The following is a 15,533-nucleotide window of genomic DNA, read 5'->3' as shown; positions in this document are numbered from 1 at the left end:
GTATCAAATAGTATTTTTGCAAATGTCTGCTACAATGATATACAATGATATAAGCCCTGGAACCTGGCATCTAAGACAGAAACATCTTGCTACTGGTTCTACTGATGTGCTCTGGGGACAAGTAAAACAATTTAAATCTCTCTTTTACATGCTAGCTCAGGGGTCAGCAACATATGGCTCTTGAGCCATATCTGGCTTTTTTGAGGACCAGATATGGCTCTTTCTGCAGGAGCCATAAAGTCCATTTTTTTCAGGCTCTGTTACAGGAGCGGCACTGTGAGCACTGTACGGCTCTCACGCAATTACATTTTAAATAATGTGGCGTTTGTGGATCTCACAGCCAAAAAGGTTGCTGACCCCTGGGATAGTCCTTTGAATATCCCAGGGTAGTCAACAAAATCTCTCCCAAGTTTTCTCTTCTTCGGAGTCAACATTAAACTCTGGCCTGGTTTAAAGTCATTCAAAAATGCAAACGCAAAACCAGCTCCAGGAATGTGATAAACATTTTATTTATTTTTTTAAGAAAGTAGCTTCAGAAAAACAGACAGGAAAATAATCTAGATCATTTATTTATATATATATATGTTTTAATAAAAACCTTTACATAATCCTCATGCATAAAGACCCTGGGTAAAGCTGCTATTTGCAGCAGTACCTGACACCAGATACCCCAGTCTGTTACTTGGGATGTCCCACGGGCCAGCAGCTGTGTGACAGAGGCCTCCTCTCCTCCCTAGGGCTCAGCACATACAGTCCTCATCCCAGAAACAGTTTGACTTCAGATGCTACTAGATGGAGGGGCCTGTCTATATGGAGATGGGGGAGGCAGCCACAAGTTGGTTGAGGGGGGAGGGATGTGTGTGTGGGAGGGCAGTGGGCAAGTCTCTGGTCTCCAGGCTCCCCCACCTTCTCCTGACTCCCTGCTTTGGCAAGAAGAAGTCCAGCAGACGTGTTACACATTGATACATTCAGCAAGTGGGGAGGATGAGTGGGGTGAAGGCCACCTGACAAGCTGCTGAAATGTGTAAGAAAACACTAGTGGCCAGCTGGTTTACAGGGGCTTGCTGGAAGCGGAGGCAGATGGGAGGAGTGGGTTAAGACATAACTACACCATAGTTGTCAACAAGGATTGTGAACCCCAAGGCAGCAGGGGTGGGACTCCATTCCCAGACTGGTGCCAAGATGACAGAAGAGCCCTTGACCAAAGGTTGACTGGAGGACTTGGGTCCTATACTGTGTTGAGGTTAAAGAACTTGTATTAAATTCCTTCACTCAATCCAACCTATTCTAACCCATGAGCTAGAAAATCTCAGTGTTTAAAAAGAAACAACCCAGAGACACTTTCCAAGCTTGGGTAGTTCAGTGGGGCAGGGTGTTTGGGGGTGGACGATTCTTCAGGGAGCAAGGATTCCCGATCCCCAAAGAGGACACAGACCTGCAGCAAATGGGAATGGAAGATAATTGGAGGATGGAGAAAACCCCTGCTTGTTGAGGGGAATCTGCCCAAGGTGCTTTATTGACCATTAAATACCCAACACAACACAACAATAATGGCTGACCTCACGGGAGGCTTGAACTCCTACCTGGGGCTCCAGAAACCCCATTGTGCTTCCCCACCCTCTGAAAATGACCGTGGCAGGTCCTGGAGGACACTGCCCAGCGCCGTGCACAGCGGGGGAATACAGGGAATAGGGCGGCACCACCGCTCCCCTGCCCCGACTAGGAGAATGGCAAATGAATGAATTATCCAAACAGAACCCGCACCAGCATTTGTGCGAGAAGCGGATGGGGTGGGGAGGAGCAGAGGCCCAGGGCTCACTGGCTCCCCACGGTCAGTTCTCGGAGGTAGGACTGTGTGAGACTACGCAGCTCTTCTAAGGCGTAGTCCTCAGGCATGGGGAGCCGGCCGATGTGGGGAGCCAGCAAGCGCAGAGGGACACGCTGCAGGTCCGCAGGGGAGTCTGGGGCTGCCTCTGGGGCCTGCTGGAGACTCAAAACAACCCGAAGGATGTTGGCGACACGCTTAGCCATGTCTGAAAGATAGAAGACAAATTATTAATGTGCCCAGCTGTCCCTGATGCACAATTCAGAGGTAAGAGCTTGGCCCTGAGAACATGGAGAACCTGACTGAAAAAAGAGGCTTACCTGACTGGGCTAGTCGATCCTTGGCATTGGAGCAGTGAATCTGCTCTATCCGATTACAAAGCGAAGTCACTTTGGTATGCAATCTCTCTAGTTCATATCCTGGACAATCAAGCTGACAAGAAGAGAAGGTCAGTCTCAGGAAGGTCATAGCCCCAGCTGTCCCCCATCCTGGGCTAGTTTGGGCCATGCAGCTATCCCCTAGCACCAGGAGATCTGGGTTCTAGACTGGATTCTACCCCTGACCAAGACATGTCATCTTTCTGAGCTTCTGTTCTCTGGATTGAGAGAGATCAAATGATCCTGATAAAAACTTTATGAAAAGAATGATGGACTAGAGATAGAAGAAATCATGGCACTTATTTGGTCAAAGTTCAACACACAGTCAAGAGGGGGAGCTGGAGTCTGTGAAGAGAGCACCCAGGATGTGGGGGGAACAGAAGCAAGGGCCATATTTCTTGTCCCACAAACTGCTTCTTGCTCTGCTTCCAAATTGTTATCTCCTCACAGGTCATTCTATACTTAGATTATGTCCCCACATCAAAAATACTTTTAATCTGGTCTTTCTCAACCTAAAAAATACCTCAGAGCTGAAACCAACTGTTTGCATCAAGCACCAAAGCAAACACCATATAGGCCTCAATATCTCACAAGAGTTGATGCCAATTTTAAGTGAACTCAGATCTTTGAACCTGCCCTTTTCCCCCTTTCTCTGTGCCACTCTGCAGGTCTTTCCACTTCATACCCATAAAATTGCTACTGCTCTCATGACTCAAAACAGGACCTCCTCCAGGAAGTTTCCTTGATAACAGGTGGATGAGGAAGAGATGGACATACAGGACTAAAACCTATCTGCCCCTTCTGCTATTATCCCTTTAGTTAATCATAACCTCTTACTTATATATGTAAGCAAATGTAAACTTAAAAAAAAAAACCTGATAAGAACTTCTACTGATATATTTACTGATTCACTTTGTCTCATCCCAACTAGACTATAATGACCTAAATGGAGAAAGTTCTCTGTCATGTTAGTTACAGACTGGTAGCTAATCAAGCTTTTGTGAAACTTTCTGCCTCAGTTAGCTACCTGCTGAATTCGGCTGAGCATTTCAATGACCCGGATATAATCCAGATAAACTAGACCAGCTGTGTCCCAATCCTGAATTAGGCTGCTGCGCTCTGGTGGGGATAAGTCTTCCAAGAACCCCTTCAGGTAGTTGTAGTTCTCATTAATAATGGCATCTGAAAAAGACAAGAACAGAATATGCCAAAGTTACATGCTCAAGTTATGAAGGAAAGACTCAAAGGGGAATACCCAGGGAAGGAATAAAAAAAAGGTCTACAAATGGCCTATGAGGAGCAGTGATTTCATGTAGGTTATGAGAGAGAAAAAAAGGTCTTAGGTTAGCCATGTTAATTACCAAATATACCAAGCTGTACTAGACAGTGTTACTTCAGATTAAAACTATTACTGGGGAACTGAGTTAACCTTACCACTGCTTATTTCCCACCCCTCTCCCAAAATTAATCTTCCATTCACACAGAACCAGCTCACTTTTAAAATGGGCAACCCAAGAAAGAAGCCTATCTTCTGGTCTCTGTCAACTCTCCCCTAGCTTGAAGTCTGAAGTAAGGCCAAGAAACTCCAGCTCACCAGAGGCCAAATGTCTGATGACCAGTTTGTGGCAGTGGTTCCAGTGTCCAGCTTTGAATAGGTAGAGGGCCTCCAGGTGCTGGTCAGCTTCCATGTGAGCACGCACAGCCTTGGCCTCATGGATCCACTCAGCAGGTACACACAGCTTTTGGGTCAGGAAGGACTCCTTGGCCCAGGATTCAGGAGTCTCTGACAGCCTGCAGTGCCGGGTGAGTAGCTCCCGTACTGCCTTCTCACGCATACTGGCAAAGGAGAAAGATACAAAGATGAAAAGGGTATGCCTAATGATCTCTATGTGCTCTAACCTGAGTTTTTAACATTGCTTCCTTGAAGTCAATTTTTCATTACCACCTCTTAGGAGTTAAAAAGGCTAGGGATTAGGGGAACATGATATCTTTTCTAAGATAAAACCTTGAGCATTCATTGCTCCTTTTCCTTGACAAAGGAGTCTCTAATGGGTCTGAGAACAGAACATATCTGATAATGAAACAAAATAATCAGGGGAACAAGAAGGAAGAAATAAGGAACCTGAGCCTGGAAAATAGTAAACTGTAGTAGCTTACATTCTATGGTGCTTTACAACTTAGAAAGTATTTTCTTCACAATCCCTGTGAGTTAAGTAACTTAAGTCTCATCCCCATTTTATAGATGAGGGAACAGACTCACAGAGCCTATCATTCACCTCAGGTCATAGAGCTATTAAGTGGTTAAATGGTATAACTCAAACATGTTCCCAGTACATCCAATTCCAAGTCTATTATTCTTCACAAAATTATTTCAAGGAAGAACTATGATTCTGTTGATAGACTCTTTCTCCTGATGCAGATTTCAATCCCTTAAGAAACTGTCTATGTGCTAATGTGACTGAGAAAATTCATTACCCAAAGACCAATGTAATTATGTTTCTCAAATGCTTCCACGAAGACTTCCTTGAAATGCACTTTTGTCTATAGGCCTTTCATACATTTTCCACACAATGTAGGCTATTAAGTGATTTGTTTGTGTCGTAGTCTCATAAGACTATAAACTCTACAAGAGTGAAAACTTAGCCTTTGTAGCTCCTCCTATAACTAGTGGTGGTTCTCATATGTGGCTGCTGCTTTTCCTTCTTTCTCAGTGTTTTACTGGATAAGTATGTCCCAATCCTTTTCCATGGTTGTTCTGGGACTTCTTTTCTGTCCCTAGGCTATCTTATGGTTGTAATAACTATAAGCTATACAGAGAATCGTCTCAGATCTATACACCCAGCCTATATCTTTCTCCTAAATTCCAGGCCTCTTGAGATTCTACAGGTATCTCAAAACAACATATCCAAATAGAATTAGCTCCCTATGCCTTTTCTGCAAGTCATCTTCTCAGTCACCCTTGTTTACAATCTTGGCCATTTCCCACTTCTCATTCTCCCCAATATCTAATCAATTATCAAGTCTTATCAGTTCTACCTTCACACCATTACATACATCAAATTCTCTTCATTCACACAGCTGCCATACTATTCAAGCACTCATCGTCTGTTCCCTGTAATATGGCAACAGCCTCCTAATTGGTTTCTCTACCATAAAGCTGTCCCTTCTCCAATCTATTCTCCCTCATGCATCGAATAAATTTCCTCCTCACCTCCGCCTTAGAAAATCAGAGCTTACTTCAAAGATCATTTTCTCTCTGGAAGCCTATTCTGTTATTCCCAATTGCTAATATCTTCCTCCTTACCCATCTCCACCCACGGAAATTATTTTATATATGTTTTGTTCACTTTTCGAAGTATATACCTGTTGTAATTCAGCCCACACTTTCAATAGAATACAAATTCTTTAAGGGTAGGGGCAATTTTATTTTTGTCCTTGAATCCCCAATTTCTGCTCAGAGCCTGGCAAATAAATGCTCTTTAAAAAATTTTTTTTAAATTATCATTTAACTTTGCTAAAGTGATCCTCATGAGCACAAGCTCACAAACCTAACCACTAGGCTAGACCTTCTAAAACTTGTATTCCACTGATATCACCTTAAAGGATTCATGATGTAACTCACAACAAGACACCTAAGGAAGTCTTTGGTTAGAAGCAATATACTACATTCTGCGGCAAAGTAAATCCCAGGAATGCTACCAACTGTGTAACTACACTATAAAATTCCTGATGGCAGCAACCTACATGTTGTTCTCTTCTAAAGAGTGCCCACAATTTTGAACAAAAGACCTGTTTGCATGCAGAATGCTCGATATATCCATGTTCTGAATTAAACAAGAGGGAACCAAAATTATCTTATTTCTTGAACATCCCTTTTTTGGGGTCAGAAGTGGGTCCAAGGATTGACGTTCTCTCACCACGTGTTGGTGATATGAAGTAGGACAAAGATGGCCCACTCCCATAGTCCTTCACTCTCAAGCTGAGCAGCATAGCTGGCATGTAGCACGCCTTCACATTGCTCAGAAAGGTGGGTATAATTCAAGGCCTGCAAGACTTCCCAGAGGTGCCAGCTCAATCGATAGTCCAAAGGATCAGAGGTTATACTCCGAGGATCCAATAGCTGATTCAGATCATAATGTCTATAGGAGAAAAGTGGAGAGAAAGAGTGGGTGAAGAATGGGTGTATAGAAGGGGACGGAAGGGAAGAGGTAAGAGAAAAATATTATCATACTGGCCCAAGAAATGGACCATAAACTGACCTGAGCAATCAATGCATCTCCTATTCCCTGCTGCGTCAGCAGAGATGCAAAAAAAAAATAATGCAAATATTATAACAGAAAGCAACTAGATTTCAGTTGTATGGGGCTCACACAAACAATTTTCTCCTCAAAATTCCATGACTTATCATAAAAATAAGACATTTTCCCAGAGCTACAGACATTCACATTATAATCATACTAAGTAAGTTGCTGGATTTGTCTAATAAAATAAGTTTGGTGTTTCTTTTCTTTCTTTTTTCCCCCCTTTAAACCCTTACCTTCCATCTTAGAGTCAATACTGTGTATTGCCTCCAAGGCAGAAGAGTGGTAAGGGCTAGGCAATGTGACTTGCCCAGGGTCACACAGCTGGGAAGTGTCTGAGGCCGGATTTGAACCCAGGACGGACCTCCCATCTCTAGGCCTGGCTCTCAATCCACTGAGCTACCCAGCTGCCCCCAAGTTTGGTGTTTCTTGATCCACCTTTATTACTTCATTTAAAGTAAAATCTCAACTCCTATTTTCCTTATTCTTTGGATCTGCAACCAGAATTCTGGCATCTGACTTCAACAACAACAACAACAACAACAACAACAAAAACCCCTTACCTTCTATCTTAGAATCAATACTGTGTGTTGGTTCCAAGGCAGATGGAGATTAAGTGACTTGCCCAGGATCACACAGCTAGGAAGTGTCTGAGGTCATATTTGAACCCAGGACCTCCTATCTCTAAGCTTAGCTCTCAATCTACTCAATCACCTCTGTAGCCCCTGACATCTGATTTTAAAATTTAAATTGTCCTGGAAAAAAAAAATCTGCAATTACATGTCTAAACACAGATATACTTCTAATACAATCATAACATGCATTTCAAAAGTTTTATTTGGGTATGGCCTTTTCATCAGGAATGCTTGAAAGTTCTCTATTCCATTAAAAATCAATCCCCTCATCCCATAGGATTACATTCAGTTTTGCAGGATTTTGTTATCCCTGGAGGTAAGCCTATAGGCTTCTGCCTTTGGGAATATTGTACTAAAAGTCTCTTCTCACTTATACTAGAAGAAGCTATTGCCAGATTTTGCATGATCACTGGTACTTCAATTCCTTCCTGCATGTTTGTAGTTTGTTTTTTTTTAAACCATTACCTTCCGTCTTGGAGTCAGTACTGTGTATTGGTTCCAAGGCAGAAGAGTGGTAAGGGCTAGGCAATGGGGGTCAAGTGACTTGCCCAGGGTCACATGGCTGGGAAGTGTCTGAGGACAGATTTGAACCCAGGACCTCATATCTCTAGGCCTGGTTCTCAATCTATTGAGCTCCCCAGCTGCCCCCGCTTGTAACTTTTTTAATTTGAGCTCTGGAATTTGATTGACATTTCTGGAACTTATACTTTTGGAGGTCCTTTAAGGAGACAGGAGATGATGAAATAGATATCCCCCCCTAATTAACAAACATCAACCAACTCTCCTTATCATTACCCTTTATTTAAAAAAAAGAAAGAAAAACAAAAACCCTTGTTTATACATAGTCAAGTATAAAACATTTCCTCATTGGACATAACCAAAAAATATTCATCTCATTCAGCACCCTGAATCCATCATCTCTCTACTAGTTGGTGGGAGACATGGTTCATAATCAGCCTTCTGGGGAATTATATTATGGTTAGTTAATGCAATGATCAGAAGTTTTAACTCTTTCAATGTATAATCAAATTTCTACTATAATTCATGTTTCAAAAAAGGCAAGTTTGTTTCAATGGGTTTGACCTCTTAAGGAATGAAAGTTTAGAGTATATTCTGAATTCTGGTTTGCTTCTGTACAATTTCTCCCAAGAAAATCCACTTGTGTGCAAGAAAGCTGCCCAAATCTAACAGAAGCTCATAAGTTGTGACTCTTCCCATGCCCATTTTGTCAGAGCAGGAGCTATGTGCAGAGGAGAGCAGGTCTGCACCATCCTACCTCCTTCCCCTGTAGCCGGGAATTGGTCTTGTGCCCAAATGTAGTGTTTCTTAACCATTTAACATGTGTATAAAACCATGCTCACATTAAAAAAAAAAAAACTTTTCAAGTATTTTTCTGTGGTTACATGATTCATGTTCTCTCCCTCCTAGAGCTGGTAAGCAATTCCACTGGGTTATACATGTATAACTCAATATCTATTTCCACATCATTCATTTTTATAATAGATTACTCTTTTACAACCACAAATCCAAATCCTATACCCATATAAACATGTGATGAATCATATTTTTCTTCTGCATTTTTACAAAACCCCACAGTTCTTTCTCTCAATGTAGACAGCATTCTTTCTCACAAGCCCCTTGAGATTGTCCTAGGTCAGTGATGGGCAAACTACGGCCCACGAGCCAGATGCTGAAATGTTCTATCCAGTCCCACGACATTATTCCTAATCTGACCAACGAGTAGTAATCCTACAATGAGTAGGATACAATACAATGAAACTTAGAGTTGCCTTAGAAATAGACTGACAGATGAGCATTTCCTCTCCTTTGGCCCCCTCTTTAAAAAGTTTGCCCATTACTGTCCTAGGTCACTGCATTGCTATTAGCAGCAAAGTCTATTACATTTGATTGTCCCATAATGTTTCAGTTTCTGTGTACAATGTTCTCCTGTTTCTGCTCATTTCACTCCACATCAATTCATGGAGGTCTTCCCAGTTTTTATAGAAACCAAGCAGTTCATCATTCTGTATAGCACGAAAATATTCCATTACTATTGTATACTACAATTTATTCAGCCATTCCCCAATCAAGAGGCAACCCCTCATTTTCCAATTTTTTTTACTACCACCAAGAGCGTGCATGCTCTCATTTTTTTAAAAATCAAGTTTGTTCCCTTCCTTTCCCCACTTCCATTGATGAAATTTAGCATTTGTGTATCTAGTCTTACTTTCCCCATAACCTTGTGGGTTTTATTGGGTGATTTTGTATAGCTCCATGCTTTCAAAGAATACATATATTGTCTTACAACAGAACTATCTGTAGTTTGTTTTTATGTATTTGTTATTGCATATTTATATTATCTGTATTTATGCATAATTTTTCTTATGGTTCTGCTCACTTTAATCATTTCATATACATCTCCCCAAGTTTCAAGAAAGCTGTTCCTTCCATCATTTCTTATGGCAGAACAATACTCCATTACATTCCTCTATCATAATTTGTTTGCTCCCTTAAGTTTACTTGCTACTTCAAAAGCTGCTACATTTTTGCACATATAGATGCTTTTCCCCTTTCTCGGACTGCTTTAAGGTACAGACTGTGTAGTGGTATTTCTGAGTCAAAGGGTTATTTGGTGGATTTTAAACTCACTCTTTCACCTGGATCAAATATCTGGGTAGTTTTCATTTATGATTTATAGCCAAATTTTTTACCCTTCTCTTTCCTTGATCCATTTTATAATTAAGTTGTTTTTAAATTTAGATATTTTCTTCTCCTTTTTTCAATCTTTGGATTTTGTTTTAATATTTCTTGCTGCATCATGTAGTCAATTTGTCTAAACTTAGATCAAATTTTCAGGGAGCCTGTTAATTGGGGTAATTGGGGGAAAGGTTTACCACTTTCACTTCTAAGATACTTGTTCTTTCAAACTTTTCCTTCAAATTGCTTGCTTCATTTTCTCCTGCAGCTATTCTTATACTCCTTATGGAAAATTGCTTGCTCCTTTTTGGGAAAACCTCTTGATTTAAAATAAATTTTTAATGTAATTGAAGTCTTCGTTAGTTCACTTTTCTTAAGCTTTATTCCTGAATGCCACAATTGAACTTCATTCCTGTCTGCATTCCTGGGTAGTTGGTCAGTCCTGCTTGGCCTCACACTTTGGATTAAGGGCATGCCAGGCTGAGGGTTGCTGTTCTAGCCTGTTCCCAAAATTTAAGTCTTTGAAACAGAGCCTCTAATTAGAGAGAAGCTAACTTGCTACCTCTGAACAGTCTTGCCGCTTTGCATGTGTTTTGAGGCCAACTCTAGTCCTGCCAGGAAGCCACTAGTTTAGTTGCCTAGACCAGCTGGTTTTGCTGGTGGCTTCTAGTTCACTTTTTTGTGCAATTCTAGGATGGAAGAGGACAGTTACTATAGGTTTTTAAATTAATTTCTTAATCATTATTTGGATATGAATTTCAGGTTTTTGTGGGAATAGGGCTGATCTTGCCTTTGTCCATGCTGACATTTTTGCTTCAAATTCCCCTTGGCTCTTTTAAAAAATAAAATTACCCCTAATCCATAAATGGACAAGGGACATGAATAGGCAATTCTCAGATAAAGAAATCAAAACTATCAATAAGCACATGAAAAAAGCACATTTATAAAAAAGTGTTCTAAATCTCTAATAATTAGAGAAATGCAAATCAAAACAACTCTGAGGTATCACCTCACACCTAGCCAACTGGCTAAAATGACAGCAGGGGAGAATAATGAATGTTGTAGGGGATGTGGTGAAATTGGGACATTAACAACTGTTGGAGTTGTAAACTGATCCAACCATTTTGGATGGCAATTTGGAACTAACTATGCTCAAAGGGCTTTAAAAGACTATCTGCCTTTTGATCTAGCCACAGTATTGCTTGGTTTATACCCCAAAGAGATAATAAGGAAAAAGACTTGTACAAAAATATTTATAGGCACGCTCTTTGTGGTGGAAAAAAAATTGGAGAATGAGAGAATGTCCTTTGATTAGGGAATGGCTGAACAAATTATGGTATCTGTTGGTGATGGAATACTAGTGCGCTCAAAGGAATAAAGAACTAGAGAAATTCCATGTGAACTAGAATGACCTTCAGACCTCCAGGAATTGATTCAGAGTGAAAGGAACAGAACCAGGAGAACCTCATACAGAGACTGATACACTGTGGTATAATTGAACATAACAGACTTCTTTACTAGCAGCAATGCAAGAATCCAAAGCAAGGCTGAGGGATTTATGAGAAAGAAAACTAGCCATATTCAGAGAAAGAACTGTGGGAGGAGTAACAGAGGAAAAACAACTGCTTGAACACATGGGCTGATGGGGATATTATTGGGGATGAAGACACTAAACGATAACTCTAATCCAACTATCAATAAATTGGAATTAGGTCTTAATCAATTGATACATGTAAATCCCAGTGGAACTGTGCATCGGCTAGGGGAGTACTAATGGGGCTTGTGAAAGAGGGAAAGAACATGAAACATGTAACTATGGAAAAATATTCAAAATAAAAACAAAAATATAACCAAAAAACAAACAAACAAACAAACAAATAAATAAAATTAATATATAGCTTTTTAAACTTCATCAGGAAAACTCCCAGCATCTCTACCCTTGCCCCTTTGCAGAGAACCATTTGTAATATGTAACAAATATAAAGGAGAACTTGCCCTCCTTTCTTAGCAAAATTTATCAACATATCAAGTCTTAAGATATATGAAATGTACAATGAAGGACTCTTTAGCAAAGAAATAAAGATATTTTCTCTTTTCTTTGGTGCAATGTTTGTTTTTCTAAATTTTCTAATATCCACTTTTGGTTTTGTGTGTGGTGGGTTTTTTCCTTAGGGGGGAAACTGCTGTCCTATCTTTTATTCTGCATCAGATTGTATAAATCTTTACATGCTTCTCTATATTCATAATATTTGTGACTTATCACAATGCAGTGATATTCCGTTACATTCATGTACCACAACTTGTTTAGACAATCAATGGTCATCAACTCTGTTTCAAATTCTTCACTCTCATATAATATTACTATAAATATTTTGGTGTTTATAATAACTTTTTTATTATTAATTTCCTCCGGGTATATAAGTGGAAATTTTGTATCTTTTGAACTACATTTCCTAGAATTCCTTTTAGTATTTCCCAATATTCCTTTTAATCTCTCCACCACGTTGCATGGTCACATTTTTTATGTTTTGTAGTTTGATGTAGCCCCATCTCTCGCTCTTTTTTCTCATGACCAGGGGCTGGTTGAGGTAGTTTTTTACTTTAGTGATTATTAGAAAACTTTACAAAATGTAATAGTTATTGAATATTAATTTTTAATCTTTACATTTTGGCAACCATGAAGGGACAGAATTCTCAAATATTCTTTTAAAATACAGTTACTAAGTTTGTCTGGACTTCACCCACCCACCAAAGTAGAATTGCAAGCATGGCTCACTCTGTGAAAGAGCAGTGCATTACCTATTTCAAACAGCTCCCAGTTTTAAGACCTTCCCCACCCCCCCCTTCCTACCATTCCTGAGTGCACTGGTCCTTGTGATTAGCTTGAATGATCCTGAGACTCAGGGGAGAAATAATCTCATACACCTCCTTGCCATTTGGGCCTGCCCAGTTTCTAAAATATTTCCAATTTAGGATTCCTCCATACCATGTTCAGTGTGGAATTCTCCTTCATTATGGGAGATCCCAGAGACTGTGTGACAAAAGGGAATCTAAATGGATAATGATCCTGGGGAGGGGAAGAAAATTTAAAGAGTCTGGAGGTAGATTTTAAGCCTTTTCAGATTCCATTGTTTTATGGAAGTCTCTATATCTGATTGTTTGCTTTAACATTTAATTTTGCTTTTTTAAGTCCATATGTTAATCTGATCAATATCTTTCTGTTACACTAAATCATTTTAAGCTACTGTGTTTTTGGCTATTAGATATATTCTGTTACACGATTTTATATGTACCATTCCCCTATGACTGTACTAAAGAACATACCATTGTAAAGTTCATAGTCAACTTGCACAAACTCACAAGATCACGTTGCCTTCACAGCCATTTGTTCCTTTTTTCCTTTGTTAACTGTCACATATATGATGATGGATAGACTCCATCAAACTGGTTACCACCTGTATTAACAACCTTTGGAGAATTTAATGAGCTAAAATCCTCGCCTCTACATTAAAATGGGTGAGACATATGAAAGACATGCCTTTTAGAGCTGTTAGAGTCTCATGCCAAAGGAGGGAGAAAACCCAAGGGGTTGGTTACCCTGTGATGGGTTATAATCTTATAAAATTTTCCTAAGGGGCATGGTACCCCCTAAATGGCCCCCAACAGTGAGCATTTCAGCCAAGGTTGAAAGATTTGCTACATCTGTAGAACTTGCGACAACTATCCATTTGCTTCTAAAATTAAAAAAAAAAAAAAAAAAAAGTCACAGTGATGTATGTGAAAATCCTATGATAGTGGGTTTGTTTGCTATTGTCATTAAATGTGTTATTATAATTTTGGTACTTCTTTGAATGTGCATTTTCTATTGTACTACTGTTTTATAAAAAACGGTTACTTTTTGAATGATCATTTGTACTCACACAGTGGTTCATGGCCAAGTTAAAAAGGAAATGGATCTCATTTTTGGGTGAGAAACCTTTATATTCTACCTCTCCTTGGCTGACAGTGTGTCACTGATTGTAAGCTATATATTTTGATTTTTAAAACTTTTTTATTATTCCTTTCCCTTGTATGTGCAATACAGTATTTGAGTTTCTCTTTTCTCTCATTTTTGTACTTGAAACATGTTATTCAACATTAATCTTTTTTGGTCTTGCAGTAATTTAAGTTTAAAATATATTTGTTCTAATATTAATGCATACCCAAAAGCTTTAGACTATGGAAACCTGCCATTTATTAAAAAATGTTATGGGACTGTAATTAATGATTCTGTCTGATACCAGGAGAAGGGAAGCAAAAAAAGCCATTGCATAGTGACAATCGAGCACAAGGTCAAAAAGACCAACCAATCCCAGTGGCATTGATGAAATTTTGAGCCAAGACAAGAAGACTTGAACTTGTTTGGGGTTCAAGATTGCAGCTGTTTTGACATATGTCAGAGGCTGGTCTTCCTTGAGCCACATCCTATCAAGTACCAAAGGTGACTATCATCCTGGATCCCCCTATCCCTGATAGTGAAGGTAAAATCAGACCAAGGAAAGACACTTCCCTTCTCACACAAAAATCTAGTCCTTTCTTCTCTCTTACAGTATGGCAACTTCCTGTAGTCTTGGCTGCCAATGGGTAAGTGCATAATTATATAAATCACTTTAATTGGGCCTTGATTCAAGGACCTGTTATAGTTTTATTTTTCCTTTACCTAGAGTTTTTTAGACATTAAGACTTTGATATTTTATATTACATTCACAAGCTATTTTTTCTTTCATTTGGAGTTTTTGATGCTTTTGCCAATTGATTCATAAACGTCATAACTCAGCCATGCATCCCTGAGTGATCCCTTTGTTTGTCATCCTCCTCCTCAAGGGGGAATGTATTATTATCCTATAATGTGAAGTTTAAATTCTTTTGAAAGTAATTTTAGGATAAGAAATTTGCTACCTCCCCGAATCCAGAAAGTGAACTGTTTGGAGAAGACACCATGAAGATGTCTGGAGAAACCTTACACTGCATCAAGAAGATCCAGAATGAACTTTGGGATGTAGTGAAATTAAACTGTGGCAGGTTGAATGCATTTATTTTGAATGTATACTCTTATGCCGAAGGGGAATGCCTCCAAATGGCTTTTTGTCAACGTACCTAGCAATCATTGTTTTTTTTTCTCTTTTCCTTTTATCCCCAAATTATTGTAATTTAAAAGTTGGTTATGTTTACAAGATCCATTGGAGACACCAATCTTCCAAGGATCTCAAGGGGAAAATGTGTAATTGGAAAGCTTGTACCTTTAAAACTACATTACCCAGGAGCCCACTGACTTCCTGTTGTTATGGGCTGACATAGAAGATAAATTTGGTGGATTTCCGAGTCTAGCTCTCTTTTTTTGGAATGAGGGCAGCTGTGAATGCGAGACTTTTCGACAGGTAGATTAGCTTGGCATATGGTTTTATTTTGTTGCCTTTTTATTTCTTTACTTCTAGTGATTATTAATAAATCTTATAAAAATATAATATTTGAAGTCATTATTATATATTAATTTTAATTTTTACAGAGGTCTAAGCCAAGAAATAGAAATCTGGGTCAAAGGGTATGGGCATTTTAGTCACTATTTGAATAATTCCAAATTGTATTAAAAAATGGTTTTACTAATTCACAGCTCCACCAACAGTATAGTAATGTGCCCATCTTTCCACAACACCTCTAA

The 15,533-nt window shown here is 39.3% G+C and overlaps 1 protein-coding gene across 5 annotated transcripts in view; it reads right to left on the bottom strand.

Moving 5' to 3' along the window:
- Nucleotides 1-551: 551 nt before the first annotated feature.
- The window catches only part of NUP98 (nucleoporin 98 and 96 precursor), an 82,759-nt gene continuing 67,777 nt past the window's right edge, over nucleotides 552-15,533 (bottom strand). For 4 of the 5 annotated variants that reach the window (XM_044668091.1, XM_044668092.1, XM_044668094.1 and 1 more), the window contains 5 exons: nucleotides 6,120-6,341; nucleotides 3,797-4,038; nucleotides 3,230-3,384; nucleotides 2,146-2,257; nucleotides 552-2,033 (listed from right to left, as the gene is read on the bottom strand). In XM_044668091.1, the coding sequence (XP_044524026.1) occupies nucleotides 1,816-2,033; nucleotides 2,146-2,257; nucleotides 3,230-3,384; nucleotides 3,797-4,038; nucleotides 6,120-6,341 (949 nt within the window). In that variant the 3' untranslated portion in view covers nucleotides 552-1,815. The remainder of the gene's footprint in view (nucleotides 2,034-2,145; nucleotides 2,258-3,229; nucleotides 3,385-3,796; nucleotides 4,039-6,119; nucleotides 6,342-15,533) is intronic. The other variant, XM_044668095.1, reaches the window with a different exon arrangement.

Source organism: Gracilinanus agilis, chromosome 3 (assembly GCF_016433145.1).
Source record: "Gracilinanus agilis isolate LMUSP501 chromosome 3, AgileGrace, whole genome shotgun sequence".
Classification (NCBI taxonomy): Eukaryota; Metazoa; Chordata; class Mammalia; order Didelphimorphia; family Didelphidae; genus Gracilinanus; species Gracilinanus agilis.
The sequence above is the reverse complement of the archived record's forward strand: the minus strand, read 5'-3'. Positions and strand labels throughout refer to the sequence as shown.